The 16,015-nt window shown below is 39.4% G+C and overlaps 1 protein-coding gene across 5 annotated transcripts in view; it reads right to left on the reverse strand.

Annotated features, from left to right (window-relative positions):
* Positions 1 to 3,635: 3,635 nt before the first annotated feature.
* gab1 (GRB2-associated binding protein 1) overlaps positions 3,636 to 16,015 on the reverse strand; it is a 48,189-nt gene continuing 35,809 nt past the window's right edge. For 4 of the 5 annotated variants that reach the window (XM_079337431.1, XM_079337430.1, XM_079337434.1 and 1 more), the window contains exons 5-12: positions 14,770 to 15,455; positions 13,076 to 13,170; positions 11,471 to 11,771; positions 9,155 to 9,247; positions 8,287 to 8,380; positions 7,621 to 7,744; positions 5,603 to 5,731; positions 3,636 to 5,496 (exon numbers count right to left, since the gene is read on the reverse strand). In XM_079337431.1, the coding sequence (XP_079193557.1) occupies positions 5,338 to 5,496; positions 5,603 to 5,731; positions 7,621 to 7,744; positions 8,287 to 8,380; positions 9,155 to 9,247; positions 11,471 to 11,771; positions 13,076 to 13,170; positions 14,770 to 15,455 (1,681 nt within the window). In that variant the 3' untranslated portion in view covers positions 3,636 to 5,337. The remainder of the gene's footprint in view (positions 5,497 to 5,602; positions 5,732 to 7,620; positions 7,745 to 8,286; positions 8,381 to 9,154; positions 9,248 to 11,470; positions 11,772 to 13,075; positions 13,171 to 14,769; positions 15,456 to 16,015) is intronic. The other variant, XM_079337432.1, reaches the window with a different exon arrangement.

Raw genomic sequence — 16,015 nt, forward strand, 5'->3', positions numbered from 1 at the left:
AAGAAAGTATTCAGTGAAAAAAAACTACTCAAGTACTGAGTAACTTCTGATTTATTCTTTCAATAAATAAAAGCTTGAATATAATCACATACACACAAACATAACAATGTGCAAATTCTTTAATAAAACAATGAATTACATTTCTACAAAATAAATTGTCATAACTTTAATCAACTTTTTTTTACTTTAAACTCTCAAAACAGCACAAAAGGCTCAGCCAGCAGAGATTATTTGGAGGAATACGAACAGAGTTCTGTGTCCATAAACTGTGTTTTGCTGAAAATTCATGTTCTGACCCAAAGAGTCACTCAGTGAAGTGACTGTTAAACTTCAACAGTCTCAAGGTTCTTGCAGTGAAGCTGTGAGCTCTCAGCAGTGAACAGGAGACCTGCATGACTAAAGAGTCTCTCACAGGCTGCAGATGCTGGAAGACTTGTGTTGACTTTGAGTGACAGTTTCTTGATCTGAGGAAAGGAGTGTAAGACATCCATACCTCCGTTGGACGGACATGAAAGGTACCTCTCCATCTCTCCTGTTTCTGATTTTCCTGCCCTCATGGATGCAAAAAAATCATCTTCATCAGACTGGCTGCTGTTTGACCAAAATATTAGAAACATCTCAAAACAGTTTCAACACTACTGTGCTACTTCAACAATAAACATGGTCAAATCTATCCTTCTCTGACAGTGTCAATCAAAAATTTACTTTTTTATCTTTGTAAAGACAGAAATCATGGCAGAGTTTTTGTAATGGATCAAATCAGATTGTACAAGCGGACCGAATGAAGTTGCAGGTAAGTGTATGTCAAAGTCTACAGATTCACATTTAAATTGATACATAAGTATATTTACCAGCTTTTAAGACGCTCTCTTCAGAGATCCAGGATGTCCTGAATTGTGCTACGAGTATAGCTGCAGCTATCAGCTCAGGTTCTTTCATGATGTCTCCAAAACATCTGGATCCCATCCTGCAGGGCGTCAATGAGAGGTCCACACACTTTGCAAGCCGACTCCAGCTTCTTCAACTTGTCCTGCGACTGGTGAAGTGTTGGCAGCAGAAAGCCCATATGCACAGATGATTCCCCTTGGAGGATGTTATGGGCCATGGCAACAGGCTTCATTACAGCAGTGTACTCAGCCAAAAATCCCATTTCAGCTGGATTGAGCCTATAAAAGAAGTAAAGAGGAAAATTAGCTATTTCTAGTACATATATTTATTTCACATTATCCATGTTAAATAAAAATGAATAAATACACTATTTCATCCAAATCAACAACAATTATAACACAACCATGTAAAGAAAACTAAATCATATTGCAATATATTAAACTTAAGATTCACCCATCTTAATCAGCAATGCTGACATCTGTTTCATTACTCTTTAACAAAAAAATGTTAAAGAGTGGTGCAATACCATCACACTATAGCCTACATTGTCCGAACATGCATAATTTACCTCAACAGTGTCTCTGTCTCTCTGGATTACTTTGCTTGCTAATTTTGTTTTGTAATGTAGAATCATAGACTGTAAATATTACGCGCAGCATACACCCACAAGTTGTTATTTACATTACAATATATAAAAAAAAACCTCCTTTGTCAACCAAAAGAAATTGTTGAGTTAAATTATTCTTAATGTCTTGTAATCGTGACGGGTCTGGACTGGTGTCTCTTAAACTCATGGATATAGGACAAAAGAAGGCAAGACTTGCTAAACATTAAAAGAGATGGCAGGTCATTATTATCATTTTTAAAGTCACTTTGGTAGTATTTATGATTTCATTAAACATTTTCAGTGTCCTTCCTACCTCATCGACCTTAATGCTAATTAAAAATTCAACAAAAAAAGTCTACCAAACGTGGAAAAAAATGACTTTTGTAAAAGGTTAACTTTTCTGTTTTAACTGTTTTTTTGTATGTTTATACAGCGGTATGCAAACGTTTGGGCACCCCTGTAAATTTTCAGGATTTTCCTTTATAAGTCATTGGTTGTTTTGATAAAAATCTCAGTTAAATATATCATATAGGAGACAAACACAGTGATATTTGAGAAGTGAAATAAAGTGTATATGATTTACTGAAAGTGTGTAAACAGTAAAGTAATGTAAACAAAATTAGGCATGTGCATAAATTTAGGCACCCCAAAAGAAAAATTAACTAAATATTTTGTGCATCCTCCTTTTGCAGAAATAACAGTCTCCAAACGCTTCCAATTAGAGTCTGGATTCTTGTGGAAGGTATTTTAGACCATTATTCTTTACAGAACATCTCCAATTCAGTCAGGTTTGATGGTTTTAAATCACACCACAAATTTTCAATAACATTCAGGTCTGGGGACTGAGATGGCCATTCCAGACCATTTTATTTGTTCCTTTGCATGAACGCCTGAGTAGATTTCGAGCAATGTTTAGGGTTGGTGTCTTATTTAAAGATCCAGCCCTGGCGCAACTTCAACTTTGTCCCTGACTCCTGGACAATGTTCTCAAGAATCTGCTAATATTGAGTGGAGTCCATGCAACCCTCAACTTCAACAAGATTCCCAGTCCCTGCACTGACCACACAGACCCACAGCATGATGGAACCGGCACCACATTTTACTGCAGGTAGCAAGTGTTTCTCTTGCTGTGTTCTTTTTCCGCCATGAATAACATCCCTTGGTTTATCCCAAATTACGATATTTTAGTTTCATCAGTCCACAGCACCTTATTCCAAAATGAAGTTGGCTTGTTCAAAATGCTTTAGCACACCTCAAGTGACTCTGTTTGTGGTTTAAGAGAAAAGGCTTTTTATGCATTACTTACTTCCATACAGCATCTCCTTGTGTAATGTGCGCTGCTGAATAGTTGAATGATGCACAGTGATACCATCTGCAGCAAGATCATGTTGCAGGTCTGTGGAGCTGGTCTGTTGGTTGGCTGTTCTCACCATCCTTCGCCTTGGTCTGCCACTTAGGGCCTTAACTAGAACTGTGCCTGTGCTCTTCCAATTCCTCACAATGTTTCTCACAGAAACTGAGAGCTTACAATTTTGAAGTAGTTTTCTGTACCCTCCCCCTAAACCATGATGTTGAGCAATCATTGTTTTCAGGTAATTTGAGAGTTGTTTTGATGTTGCCACTCTTCAGAGAACATGTAAAGAGGAGAAACACTTACAATTTGCCTCCTTAAATACCCTCTCGTGATTAGTTTAACCTGTGTATGGAGCTGAAGGCTCACTGAGGCGACCAAACCAATTTTGAGTTCCAATAATTAATGCTAAAGGTATTGAAATCAATGAAATGTCAAGGGTGACTAAATTTATGCACATGCCTAATTTTGTTTAAATAATTATTGCACACTTTCAGTAAATCATTTACACTTTATTTCACTTCTCAAATATCACTGTGCTTGTCTCCTATATGATATATTTAACTGAGATTTCTTATCAAAACAACCAATGACTTATAAGGAAAATCATGAAAATGTACAGGGGTTCCCAAACTTTTGCATACCACTGTATAACAGTCTTGTCCTTACATGGGGGTCACAGAATTGCTAACAGTGCTAGCCATAATAAAAATGTCAAAGCGCTTTTAGTAAGCTATGTACTGGAAACGACCATAACTTATGTAAATAAAAAAAAAGACAACAAATACATAAGATTTTGGATTTTATTTAGTCCACTTTTTAAAATTTACATTTTCTGTCAAGATTCATTTAAAAAAAAAGGTAAAGCATCGTCAGCTTTGCAGATCATATCACAAGGACTGCAAAAAGGAAAGAGTGAAGCAGAATGAAGATGACTCAATAGGCACATTTTCAAATGATACATGTTAATCTTATTGATGGCAAAATATGTACAGCGATGATTTTACCTTGTTGTGGTAACACATGCGCGGGATGTCTGAGTGACAGTTCACAGGTTAGTAAAGCAGAGATCTTTGCAGACATAAGGCCTTTTTCACCGTATATAAAAGATGTATCAAGTTTATGTAATGAAGCAGTCATTTTCCCAAAACTGTATGTCACTTAAATTGGAAATAAATTAAAGAGGAGAGAGAAATGAAGACTATGAATGAGTCAAACTAATTGACCAGCATTTGTCAAACTAAGCATTCTGAGTTTAGCAAATGTTCCTCCATATGAATGATTTATACTGAGCTAAAAGTGGACAGAAAATCCACCTTTTGAAATAACTTAAGAAAAAAAGTAGAAATGGATAGTTGTGTTAGTTTGCATCTTTAAAGAGTACCTGATTTTTGTCTCTCTCTAGTCTACGTTTGATACCTTTGCATAACTTATAGAAAACCTGTAACGTTCTTTTTAAAACTCACAGTAATTCATTCATTAATCACAAGACCTGATACCACCACAGACAGGCACAGAATTCTACCCTGCAGAATCCACAAATCTTCGAGTCAAACACACTGGATATTCCATACAAATAAAGGTCACTTTTCCTGTTTATATACATAATACTTTTGTACAGTCGTTGCACTTCCATTATAACAGATTGAAGCATCTCCACATACTAAGTAAATGGACATCAAATCATGTTCAGTGGATTAAACCTTGAGTGAATCCAAAGCTTAAATAAAGCACTTGGTTATATATGAAATTAACAAGTTCAACTAACTTTGCATTGAAAGAAAAACAATTATAAAACTCTGTCATACTGGGTTATCTTAGGGATCAGAGTGCCTAGGACACTGACCGAGGTCAATATAGCATTCCACTATAACTTTGTGAAGAAATGGTTAATGGTTTAATAACTTTGACCTAAGAACGGTGCCCATGGTAACGTCACCCTGTTCAAACAGGAGAAACTGAAAAATCCCAATTGTTAACCAGCTATGCTAACTAGCATAGTGTTGCATTGATAAAGTATCCTGATTATGTTACCAAGTGATTTAAAGTACACTTCAAAACAACATGAACAGCTCTATAATTTAAGGAAATGTTAAAATCTGGATCAGCCAATCGGCCATTGAAAGGTGAACAACGGAACAGAAAAACTTAAATCCGAAATAGGAGGCAGTGTATGTTCAGAGTCGGCTTTCGTCATACTCCATTGACATGTCCAGTCATTCCACCTGCTTTCATACTGCAATCAGCTTATTCCTGGCTCACACCCCCTTCCTACAACGGTCTGAAAAAAGAGCTGTCATATGCCTGACAGCAGTGTAGACTAAACACAGTTGATTGGCTATGAAGCACCACTGGCCCTTACATTCTAAGGATCTTGCAGAGGTGGAACATGGCAGCTGGACCATCATTAAGCACAAACCCCAGCCTGCAGTAGTGTGAAAGGCCAAGTGGTTTGGAGGTTTGGTGGCTGGGCTGGCTTTTCGGACGATGGTCACTTGGATCCTTTGGAAGGGGTGTCTGTCTCTGTTGATTGGCGGCCATCATTCCAGGCCTCCCGGGTGCTCTTAAGGGCTTGTGTCCGATGTTGATCCACAACCACGTAGTCAACACGCTCATCTGATGCTGCCATGCCAGTTCCATTACTTTTCATCTACAGAAGGAAAAGAAAGACTAAGTGTGTCTCACAAGTTCTTTAAATCAGACGTTCTCTTGTTATGTACGAGTGATTAAGCATGCAGGGGTTAAAAAATTCCTACCTTCCGAGGTGGGGTAGACTTGCCAGAATCAAGATCCAAATCCAGGTACTCCACCTGTTTGTCTCCTTTCGGCTTCACCATAGGGCTGCTCCCACCATCCCCAGTCATGGGCGCACCAAGCTTCATGTTCTTAATGGGCAGGAAAGTGTGCTTTTGTTATGAAAGATTAATACTGAGGCCTTTTCCCACAAAAAGAAATGTCATATTTGAATACTATCGAGCACTGTCACAACAAACATCAGTTAACTTTGATTGAAACTGATTTGCCTGATATTTCATAAATTAAAGGTTTGGTACTTTCACAAAGCTTGTTCTGAGAGAGCAACTGCATTCAACATCAACAAGTGGAGATTTTTTGTGTATATGAATATTTAAAACATTTATTAAATCAAACGGATTTTTCTGATGGAAAAAAAAGCAAATTTTTTTTTTAAAGCGCAACAATGAGCAAAATTGCAGACCATGCAAAGTGGTTGTCAAAACTGGGGCAAGTGGAACATTTCAGAACTTTATAGGTGAAGGTGGTTATCAATTTATTTTAATAGCATTTTTTTTATTACTAGTTTATTCTTAATTAGATTTAATACAGGAATGTGTTTTTCTTACTTTCCATGTTTTGATGTTGAATAAAACAGGAGTTCACTCAAATAGTTTTGCGTTTCTCTGTCTTTAGAAGAATTTGTGTAAATGTAATTAAAGAACTTTCACCTTAATTCAAAAGTTAGACTTCTGGTATTGCGACAACACCGATAGACACATTTGACCTATGGGTAGGGTTAATTTCTAACTTTAAGGGAGGTGGACTTATTAGAACTAGAATGATGACAAACTAGGGCATACTAATCAAAACAAAAGCTATGGTTTAAAACGTCAAAACAAAGTGTGCATCCAAGCCAGTTTCTAACTGGTGTATGGGAGAAATAACATCACAGCAAAGTATGATGTATTTGCTGATTTCTTAAACCTAAGATCTGAGTAACATCTCAAACTTGAAACCTCTGGTGTTCAGACAGGGAAGGCCATGCACTTATAACCTGGCAACCCTGCTCACCTCCTCTATGGTGTCAAGTTCCTCCACCTCCCTCTTTACAGGGGTGATGGGGACTGTGCAGTAGAAGGACTCCTCTCTAAACAGTGTAAGAAGGAAGAAATGACAAAGGGAAACAAGAGAACAGCAGATGGTCAAGAACACAATGCAGGAAAAGGAAAATGGAGGAAGCAAAAGTCTGACAAAGCCAGAAAAATGAGGAGCTATGGAGAAAGGAATAACAAAGAGTAATAAAAGAACAGGTCAGCAGACAATATAAAAGAAAATGTTGGAAAAAGTTAATTTGTTAAATCAAGAAAAAAGAAAAATGGTCTAATCTAATACCCCAAATGTAGAGAAAGAAACCCTATCCCATCATCTGCATGTACAATTTATTTATTTATTTTATTTTTATTTTGAGAAACCAGCCATTTGTTTTGGTTTTGCAATAATCATTGTATGATAAAATATCTTTTGACTTGATTGTACTACAACCAATGTCCAGGAAATAAAAAGGGATCTTTTGGACTACAGTAAGGGTACTGATAGGAAAAAACATGTTTGTTTTTAAAGAGCACAATACCTGAAAAGAAAAAGAACAAAAAACAGAGCGTAAAGGAAACGGAGCAGCAGTAAAAGAGCAAACCACTGCCAAGAAAAGACTTGAAGTGTCGAGGAGTCCGTCTGCGGCAATCAGTATCTTGTCCATGCTGACATATGCTTTTGTGCTGTATATGGGATTTCTGTGGGTTTCAGTGTAACACCAAACTTGTTCTGCCTACTGTCTTTCTTATTGTGCTTTTGATGTGAGACTGTCTTTTCTGATGTATTACATAATGTTTTAAAAATAGTTTTAACAAACCCAAAAAAACAAAAAGACAAGAATTGTGGAACATTTTCTCCGTGGCTTTGATCGTCTTTGATTTAATAAGTACAGAAAACAAGTAATAATGTTACTTCTTAAATCAGAGGATAGTTGTGTGTTACATACTGGTTCATCTGTGGACATATTAGAGACCATGGCTACATAATTCTCATCACAGTCTTCGGAGTCAGTGCTGGAGGCCGTACTATGCACTGACAGGGGTCTCGATGGCATTGGAAACCTAGAGAGACTGAGCAGCATTCACAATGTTTACACACCAACTTCAGGCAAATAAAGTCTCTGCTGAGTGAAATATATGTTACAGGCAAAACAGGCACAGCTTAAAACCACTGCAGCTAAGCCTTATACCAGACCATATCCCTGATAAACCAACAAGCACAAACTGTAGGTTAGGCCTGAGATGTCTCCCAGACTGGTTTGTATGAGCAGTGCTACTTTGGACACAGAGTGACTACAATAATGCATGAAGTGTTAGTGCTTCCTTTGCAAGTTAATTGGATCTACTACAAAAAGGGAATGTTCACACTAAATACCATTTTCCATATAAGAAAAGAAACAGGTGTATTTCCTGTTGTTACTATAACAAGCAAGACATCAGGCACTTTAAAGTGCACTGTCCTCCTATTAAAAGATACCATTGTTTCAACGTTGAAAAGCACTTCTTATAAGATGGGTGGCACAGTTGGTCTCCTCAGCTCACTTCAAACTAGTGTGAACACCCCCTTGTTTGTTAGTATAACAGAAATATGCTGAAACACTTTGGATACTTACTCGCGAGCGAATGAGCGTGTGACAGGCGAGCGGACAGGCGTACAGGGCTCTTCCCATTCAGGCAGTGGTTTGATCTCCAATGGAGCGGGTTTTGCTGATGGAAGGTACACAATACAGTCAGCTGCTGCTAAAGTGTGTGACTGAATGTTTGTTAGGCAGACAAGAACAACAGAAAACAGTTCTGTATAATGTTAAGGTACACAAACCCACTGTATGTTTATTGTGTTATAGAACAGGAAATAGTAAATAACAAAATGCATTTAAATAATTCATAAATCATCTATCTTTACCTATTACTAAGAGTAGATTGTATGTGTGAGGATTTAAAATATCTGATAGACTTGGTTTGACACTTGGTTTCCTTTGAGAAACTGACAAACATATGCTGTGCAGTACATGTTTCAGTTTTTCTCTAATTAGAGCCATCAGACAATCATTTAATAGTGTCTGTGTGTGTAATTTGGAAGCACAATGTGCTAAAATGCAAAGAAAAAGCACAATGGGACAAAGAAAAGGAATGTTTGGTGAGAGAATGGTCTGGTCGAGTGCATAATGAAAAGTCATAAAAGTGAGGGAATGTTCATGAGCTGCAAAAACGGTATTAAAAGAAATCTTCCATGCATGAGATACACACTCATCCCCCCCTTCCTGCTAGGATAAAATAAAGTATGAAGACCTGATTAATGCAACACATCTGACATATGTTATCACATTGTGACATATCTTCTAGAATCTCACAAAACCTGAGAACCCGCACAGAGCACTACAAACAGCATGCAGAGAGTCAGGATGAAGTTGAGTTTTTGACAAGTCAGAGAGTAGAAACATTTTCAGACACACAAAGGCGATTTCAATGTGGAGTACCTACCCTTGCGTCGTCCCCTCGGGAATTCACCTACGGTTTGAGAGTCGGTTCGCTCTAAACCAACACCTTTTGCTCTTATTATTTTAGGACTCTGACCTGATTGGTGAAAGAAGACTTTACTTATTAAAAAAAAAACTGGGTGATCACAACAGTTAAGCCCTGCTGTAACAGCTGCCCTGCCATGCAAAGCAAAGGACGAGACTTTGCTGAACAAGGAAACTACAACGTCACGTACACACCCGATCACCTTTTTTTGTGCAACACAGTTATCAAGATAACGATTGTCATGACAACAGCAGACCTTTACTGCCACACATGCACCTGGCTCCATGCACTGCGGCTTCCTACACAAAGACTGATAGCTGTACATGCACGATGAGCTGTGTAGCAGCACACAGAGTAAACAGAGAAATCAGGTGTTGTTGTAAAAAGGGCACATACAAGTCTGCAGAGTAGAGAAACTCATTGAGACAGCTTTGTTAATACTGACACACAATGCAAAACATTTATCCTACAGTGCACACCAGAGAAGAAACATTGAGCCATATTCTATAGGTGAGATCATTATTTTCAGTGGATTTACATACAGTATTAAAGATTTCATTATAGAATCAAAGCTGTTTGCTGGCTTTGACTACAAATGTCAAAGCCTCTGCAACATACTTGAAGCCAACCAAAGCAGAGAAAAATACAGAGAACATGAACACAGCTGTCAGTGAGTTAAATTAGTCCTCATTGAAAAGAAGTTTCACATGGCTCATGGTCAATCACAAATCGAATTATCAAGAAAAAATCACAAGAGTATGTAATGTCCTAATTAAAAATCAACAGCATCCACCAACACTCAGAGTTTTCTTTTAACTCTTACAACAGAGAAAAGAAAAAAACCACCTCAATGTAGGGCTTCGACTTCTATGGATGATCTGAACTACCAAAAACATTCTTCAAAACATGTCATTAATGTCCAGTCCAATAAAGTGAGGTCATTAATAGTGCGATAAGTCAATTGAAAGTGAACAAAGAGGGAAATTGGGTTTATTAGTCAATATGTGTGAGCAGTGAGGGGAGAGATAGTCGTCAAACCTCACAACAGGGTCAAAGCTACACTGGGGGAACGGAGTCCATCAGAGAAGGCTGACATTTTTCTACACCTCAATGATCAAGACTTCTAATGCCGAGAACCTCCCTTTTAAAACTCTGGACCAAAAACTCAAAAAAAGTCAAACATTGAAAATAGAATGGAGAAGGAACAAAGCTGTACAGGTTTGTTGGTTATTGGCAACTTTTTTATTTATTTATAGTAAATGTTTTCCATGACCCCGGGACACAATTTAACAAACAGAATTTGAGCTCTTAGCACTTTGCTAATGTGTCACTGTTCAGTCAATTTACATCCAGGTTTTAGTAATGGTTAGATTTGTCACAGCCAAAACATTGAGAGTAATATTATCCTTTTTATAACTTGTTGTCATGGTAGTACAGGGATGATGTAGCTAAATTTGGAGATGTCTGGCTCAAAAAGTAACAGAAAAAATGACCACAAATTGTGGAAGGGAGAATCACCCACTGGGAAATATAAAGTGCTACAACATGCCCTATTTTGTTCAGTGACAAAAACAGCCCTGGCTTTTGGTCTGCCTATGTGATGACTCCCCGTCCCCTTGACATTCTTCAATTCTTTTTCTCTGTTTACCCACTGCTCAGCCTTTCAATCTGCCCAGATTGTAATTCTAACTTGCTATTAGGTCTTTCATCAAAGAGCTCCATTCAGACGAAGTGAACAAAGGGGATGGAGGTGACCACTCTGGGCTTCGGTCACTCCATGGCACAGGGACCGGCCCCCTCCAAAACGGTCTACAGGGCCTCTTGAGCTCGGGACAAAAGTGCTTTTGACAAGGAGCTTACAGTGTTCGAGATGTGAGTGGGTGTAGAAGCTTCTAAACAAATTCGTCAAGAGGTGAAAAAAGCTGCTCAAAAACTGATGGGAAGGAAGACAGAAGTATTTAATAACCAGACTAACAAGGGGAGATTAAATGAAAGAACTAATACTTTCTTTTGAGTTATAGTTGGAAAGTATCCTCATTTTTTTACTGATGGCTCTATGACCATGAGCCAGCACTGTGAGATAAGTAGGTGAGTGTGAGAAAAAGCATGGTCAGTAGTTGCATTAGTTGATATTGAACATACTGAAGGATGTTAAGTGCAACTATAAACATCAGCATCATCAAATCAACCTCTCTGCAAGACCTTGACAATCATTCAGAATATTCCCAAACTGTGTCAAAGCTACACATGCATGTGCACCCACTGTCTACTCACCTTTGCGATCAGGTTTGAGGTTGCGATCCACAGGTGGGGGCTGGCAGTCACTGAGCATTGGTCTGCGAGGTGGGGTCTTCGGACTGGAGCGGAAGCCCATATGGGCAGGAGGGGGGACCTGCTTTCCAAGGGAGGAGAACTCCATGGTGCCTGGGGTCATGGGCACATAGTTGGGTTCGTGCATCGGCTCTGGCAAACTGCCTGAGTGATGGTGTGAGGGAGAGTTGGCACTCATTGGTACGTAGTTCTGGTCCACCTCCTCTGTAGACTGGCTTCCCACTGGCATCATTCCTTTGTTTTTCTGAGTGTGAGAAGGCATAAAGTACACGTTCAAAATCTCAGGACATTCATAGTTAACAGTGCTTAGCAGCTGTGTGTTTACAAAGCCGAGCAGCAGCAAAAAAAAAAGAAAGAAGCAAAACTGCTGGAGGGAATGATGCAGGAAAGGTTGATTAGAGGTCAGAACTGCAGCCTAACTCAGGATACAAAATGAGACAGAATACTCCGCCGTGATGTGTAACGATCACAAACATAATGATATAGATTCCATAAAAATGTACATCCTATAAAACAATCATATAATGATCCATTACAATATCATATCAATTAAAGACTATGAAACGCCCTTAAATGTGGGGGATATATTTATTTATTTACTGCAATATGACGTCAGTATTCTTTAACTCCTTTTCACAGCTGACCAACATAATCCCAGTGTCGTCTTCTTCTTCTTTGGTTGATTGCATTCTGTGAAGGTTATCCTCATTAATGTAATAAGCACCACTGGGAGGAATCATAACTAGTGACATCATCAATCAAACTGGAAGGGAAATCCACTTACAACACTCATTGTGTAATTTTTTTACCCCAACATTGATTCTAGGCGATTCAGGTCATCAATGTATTATTACTGTTTAGAAATAGTACATTTAAATATCATCCTTGTAAGAATCTAGTAGTTTAGTGACATACTTCTGCAGCATGTCTTTTATCTCTTAAGCCCGTGTGCTTTATAACAAGAATTTCATTGAAGTCCAAAGCTGCAGCAGCAGCAGCTTTGAATGTGTGTGAAACATTGTGCACACGCAGAAATTCTGCAAGTAGTGGATATATGTCAGAAAATAATGAAAGACATTGTAGCCTACAGCCAGTTTGTTTTCTGGAGCAGTGCGGTATCCTTCGAAAAAACATCATATTGTTACATTATACACAGAAGGCTTTTCTCAACACTAAAGATTCTGCATCATTCTGCGTCCCAAAGGCAGAGAAGGGAATGAAGCTTTTGCACTGAGTATCAGGGACTGCAGGATTAGCAAAAACGTCTGGACCTTCTTGCAAAGAGAAACATGCATTTCTTGGCTTGTGTGTGTGTGTGTGTTTCTGTGTGTGTGTGTGTGTTTCTGTGTGTGTGTGTGTGTGTGTGTGTGTGTGTGTGTGTGTGTGTGTGTGTGTGTGTGTGTGTTTGAATAGGTTATGTCTCTAATCCATCAGCCACAGTTACAACATGAAAACTTCCCCTGGAGCAGGCAGCCGATACGTATAAACACACCAGTGTTCTACAGAAACGTAAGCTTATAAACCAGTGAACCTTGGGACAACACTTACAAAGTAGCTGTTGAAACTTTCATTGAAGTCAAAAGAGCAGCTTTTGTCAGAGGGGAATGATCGAGGAATGTCATAGCAGTCCTGGGATCCAAAATCTGCAAAAACAGAAACAAGGTTACCAAACATAGGCATTTATCATGTACATGCACTGCAACTCCATGGGGAAGTAGTGGAAGAGTATTTGCTTCAGTAGGATAGAGTTCAGCAGATATATGAAGGGTTCTACTGTGGTACATTACAGGTTTTTTGCATTCTCATTAGGCACTGAGGCAGCCACTAATGCATTTCACTTACGGCCATAAGAACCACATCAGTGCTAGTAAAAGCTTGTAAAGCAAATAGAGTCAGCTGAGTGAGATGACTTGGCAGGAGGGGAAGAAATATGAAGAGAAATAATTGCAAAGAGAAATGTTTCTTTGAACTGCCTTAGAGAAACAAACAAAAACAGTTTAAAAAGGATTCTTAGTTGCATAATTTCCTTTGACTTCTTCAAACAACTTTGAACACAATGACCTGCAAATCAATCAACCAAGTCTTATGTTGTCAGTAATATCAACTACAATTCAAACTGAATTCACACAACAATGTTGGACCGAGGATTTGCAATGGTTGCAGCTTTGTTGGCTTTGGAACACATTGAGCACGGGTACGACAGACGTTTGAGACTCTCTTGTAGTCTTGTAAACAATCTACTTCTAATCTAATTTCTCTGTAATGACACTTGTCACCACAAGAGGGGAGAGGAGGGGGAAGAATATTTGAAGTCCTCCATCAGTCTCTGAAATTGGGTTTCAGCTATTTGAAGCTTTTCTACAAGTGAGGTTTTTAAATAGTTTCATGATCTGAGCTTTGTTGTTAGAATTCAAATGTACAATTCTTTATTTCTGATTCCATTACTATAAGAGAATGAATGTTTAATCCAGAACGTTTAATTTGTAAAAGAAAAATCAAAAAAGGTGAACTGTAATTCTACATATAAACATCAGATATTAGTGATTTTAGAAAAGTACAAGCAGGAAGGATTCTTTCTTTGTTAGATCCGGACCAGTAACAGTGTGAGACGAGATTTAGCCAACAAAAATAACTCTGCTGATCATTTCTAAGGATTTGTCGTATTTCCAGCGATGCAATAAAAGGCAAAGAATCCTCCACAAGCTATAACTTTTAAAAAATGCTTTGAAATGCAGCTTACTAGCTTTTACGGGTTATAACTGAGTACTAAAACAGATATGAGTCACATTTCTGAACAAACTTTTGATGCGTTACTTTGCTCATCGCCAGCCTGAAGACCGCTGCAGAAAACGGCCTGCTCTGTGTTGGGGTCTGATAAGGGTTTGACGGTTTGAATGGGTTGTCAACAGAACACAAGAGGAAAGGTGAGACGGAGATTAAAGCCAGAAGAACACGCCAAAGACATCTCATGAAGTCTCTCATCATCCATGAAAAGAAAAACGAAAAGGTTATGACTGCCTGCATAAAAGCTGCACGGGAACCTTATAAAAGCTTTGATGGAAAATATCACTGCACATGAAAGGTGTAGATATATAAGTGTGTGTGTCCTATTAAACACAATAACAAGGATAGAATACACCGAGATGATTCAGTGTACTTTCTGTTAAGTTACTAGCGGTGCTCAGGTGCATAGAAAATCTGTAGAATAAAAGGAAAAGGCACATACTCTTCTCAACACAAACCTTTGCGTAGGCGTGAACAGTCCACAGTGCCAATAGTGTTGCTTCGTAAAGCCTTATTCCCGGCACTAGTAGGTACACAGTAGTTTCCGTCAGTCTCTGAGGCCGAGCGTGGCACGTTATAGGTGTCCGTAGGTGAGCGCTCAGCAGGGGGAGGTGGGGGTCCTGAGGTTGAACTGAGCGAAGGCTTAGGTGGTCTTGGAGGGGGTACTACATCTCCCCCTCCCTCTGAGCCTCCCACACTCGTTGACACCGACATAGTGCGGGGCACCTGGTAGGTACAGTTCGCACCAGGCGTAGGCGGGATATCATAACTGATGGAGAGGTTGCGTATTTGTGACTCCATTGAGGGCTTCCGTGACGGAGTGTTAAAGACATAGAGCTCGGAGCCTTCTCCGCTGTCCGGATTGGCTGAAGGGGAGGAGGCAGACTTTGGGAGCAGCACAGTGTCCTGGGAATAGCTGCGGGGGAGGTGGTAAAGGCCACTGTCTGTTGAGAGCGAGGCACCGCGTGATGGAGGCGAGTCGTAGATGGAAGAGGCGGAGGCCGGGGCTGGGTGCTGCGGGAAGAAGCCGTTGTGCGAGGTGTGTTTGGCAGAGGAGGTGGAGGAGGTGGGTGTGCGGTGAGAGGGGACGTTGTCATTCAGGTCTGTCTCTGAAGAGGTAGACTTGGAACACTCGGCGTGGGCTCTGAGAAGGAAATACATATACACACCGAAAATTAAATATTTCATTACAACAACTGAGAAATCCCTGAGTCACGGAAAGCCTTCACAGCACACAAGCCGTTGTTAGTCATTTTTAGTTTTAACACACAGATCTTAGCACATATGATTTGCCAATATTAGCATCTAATTCAGGGTTAATTGAAGAACTATTTTCTTCTGTATCTGAAAACATGAATCTAACAACAAAATCAGTATCAAGTGTAAAATACAACTCTGTCTGTTCTGATCTACGAGGAGTACATCAGCCTTAAGAATTCCTTGTAGAATCCGTGCAAACCATAACGCAGCATTTAGTACGAAGGCAGTGCAAATGTTTCTCTCTCGTCCTAAAACACACGTGTAACACTTCACACAAGCAAGCAGTTCCAGCTGGATGGCTGGCCACTCACAGACTAGCCTGTGGAGGAAGAGTCTTGCTCTCACACTCCTCCAGGAGCAAATACTCCTGGTCGCCCTCCAATGGAGAGTGAAGCTGCACTGAGCTACACATCACACAGCGGAGACAAGGACGAGAGTGGCAGT

The sequence above is a fragment of the Symphodus melops genome (assembly GCF_947650265.1).
Source record: "Symphodus melops genome assembly, chromosome: 2".
NCBI classification, from domain to species: domain Eukaryota; kingdom Metazoa; phylum Chordata; class Actinopteri; order Labriformes; family Labridae; genus Symphodus; species Symphodus melops.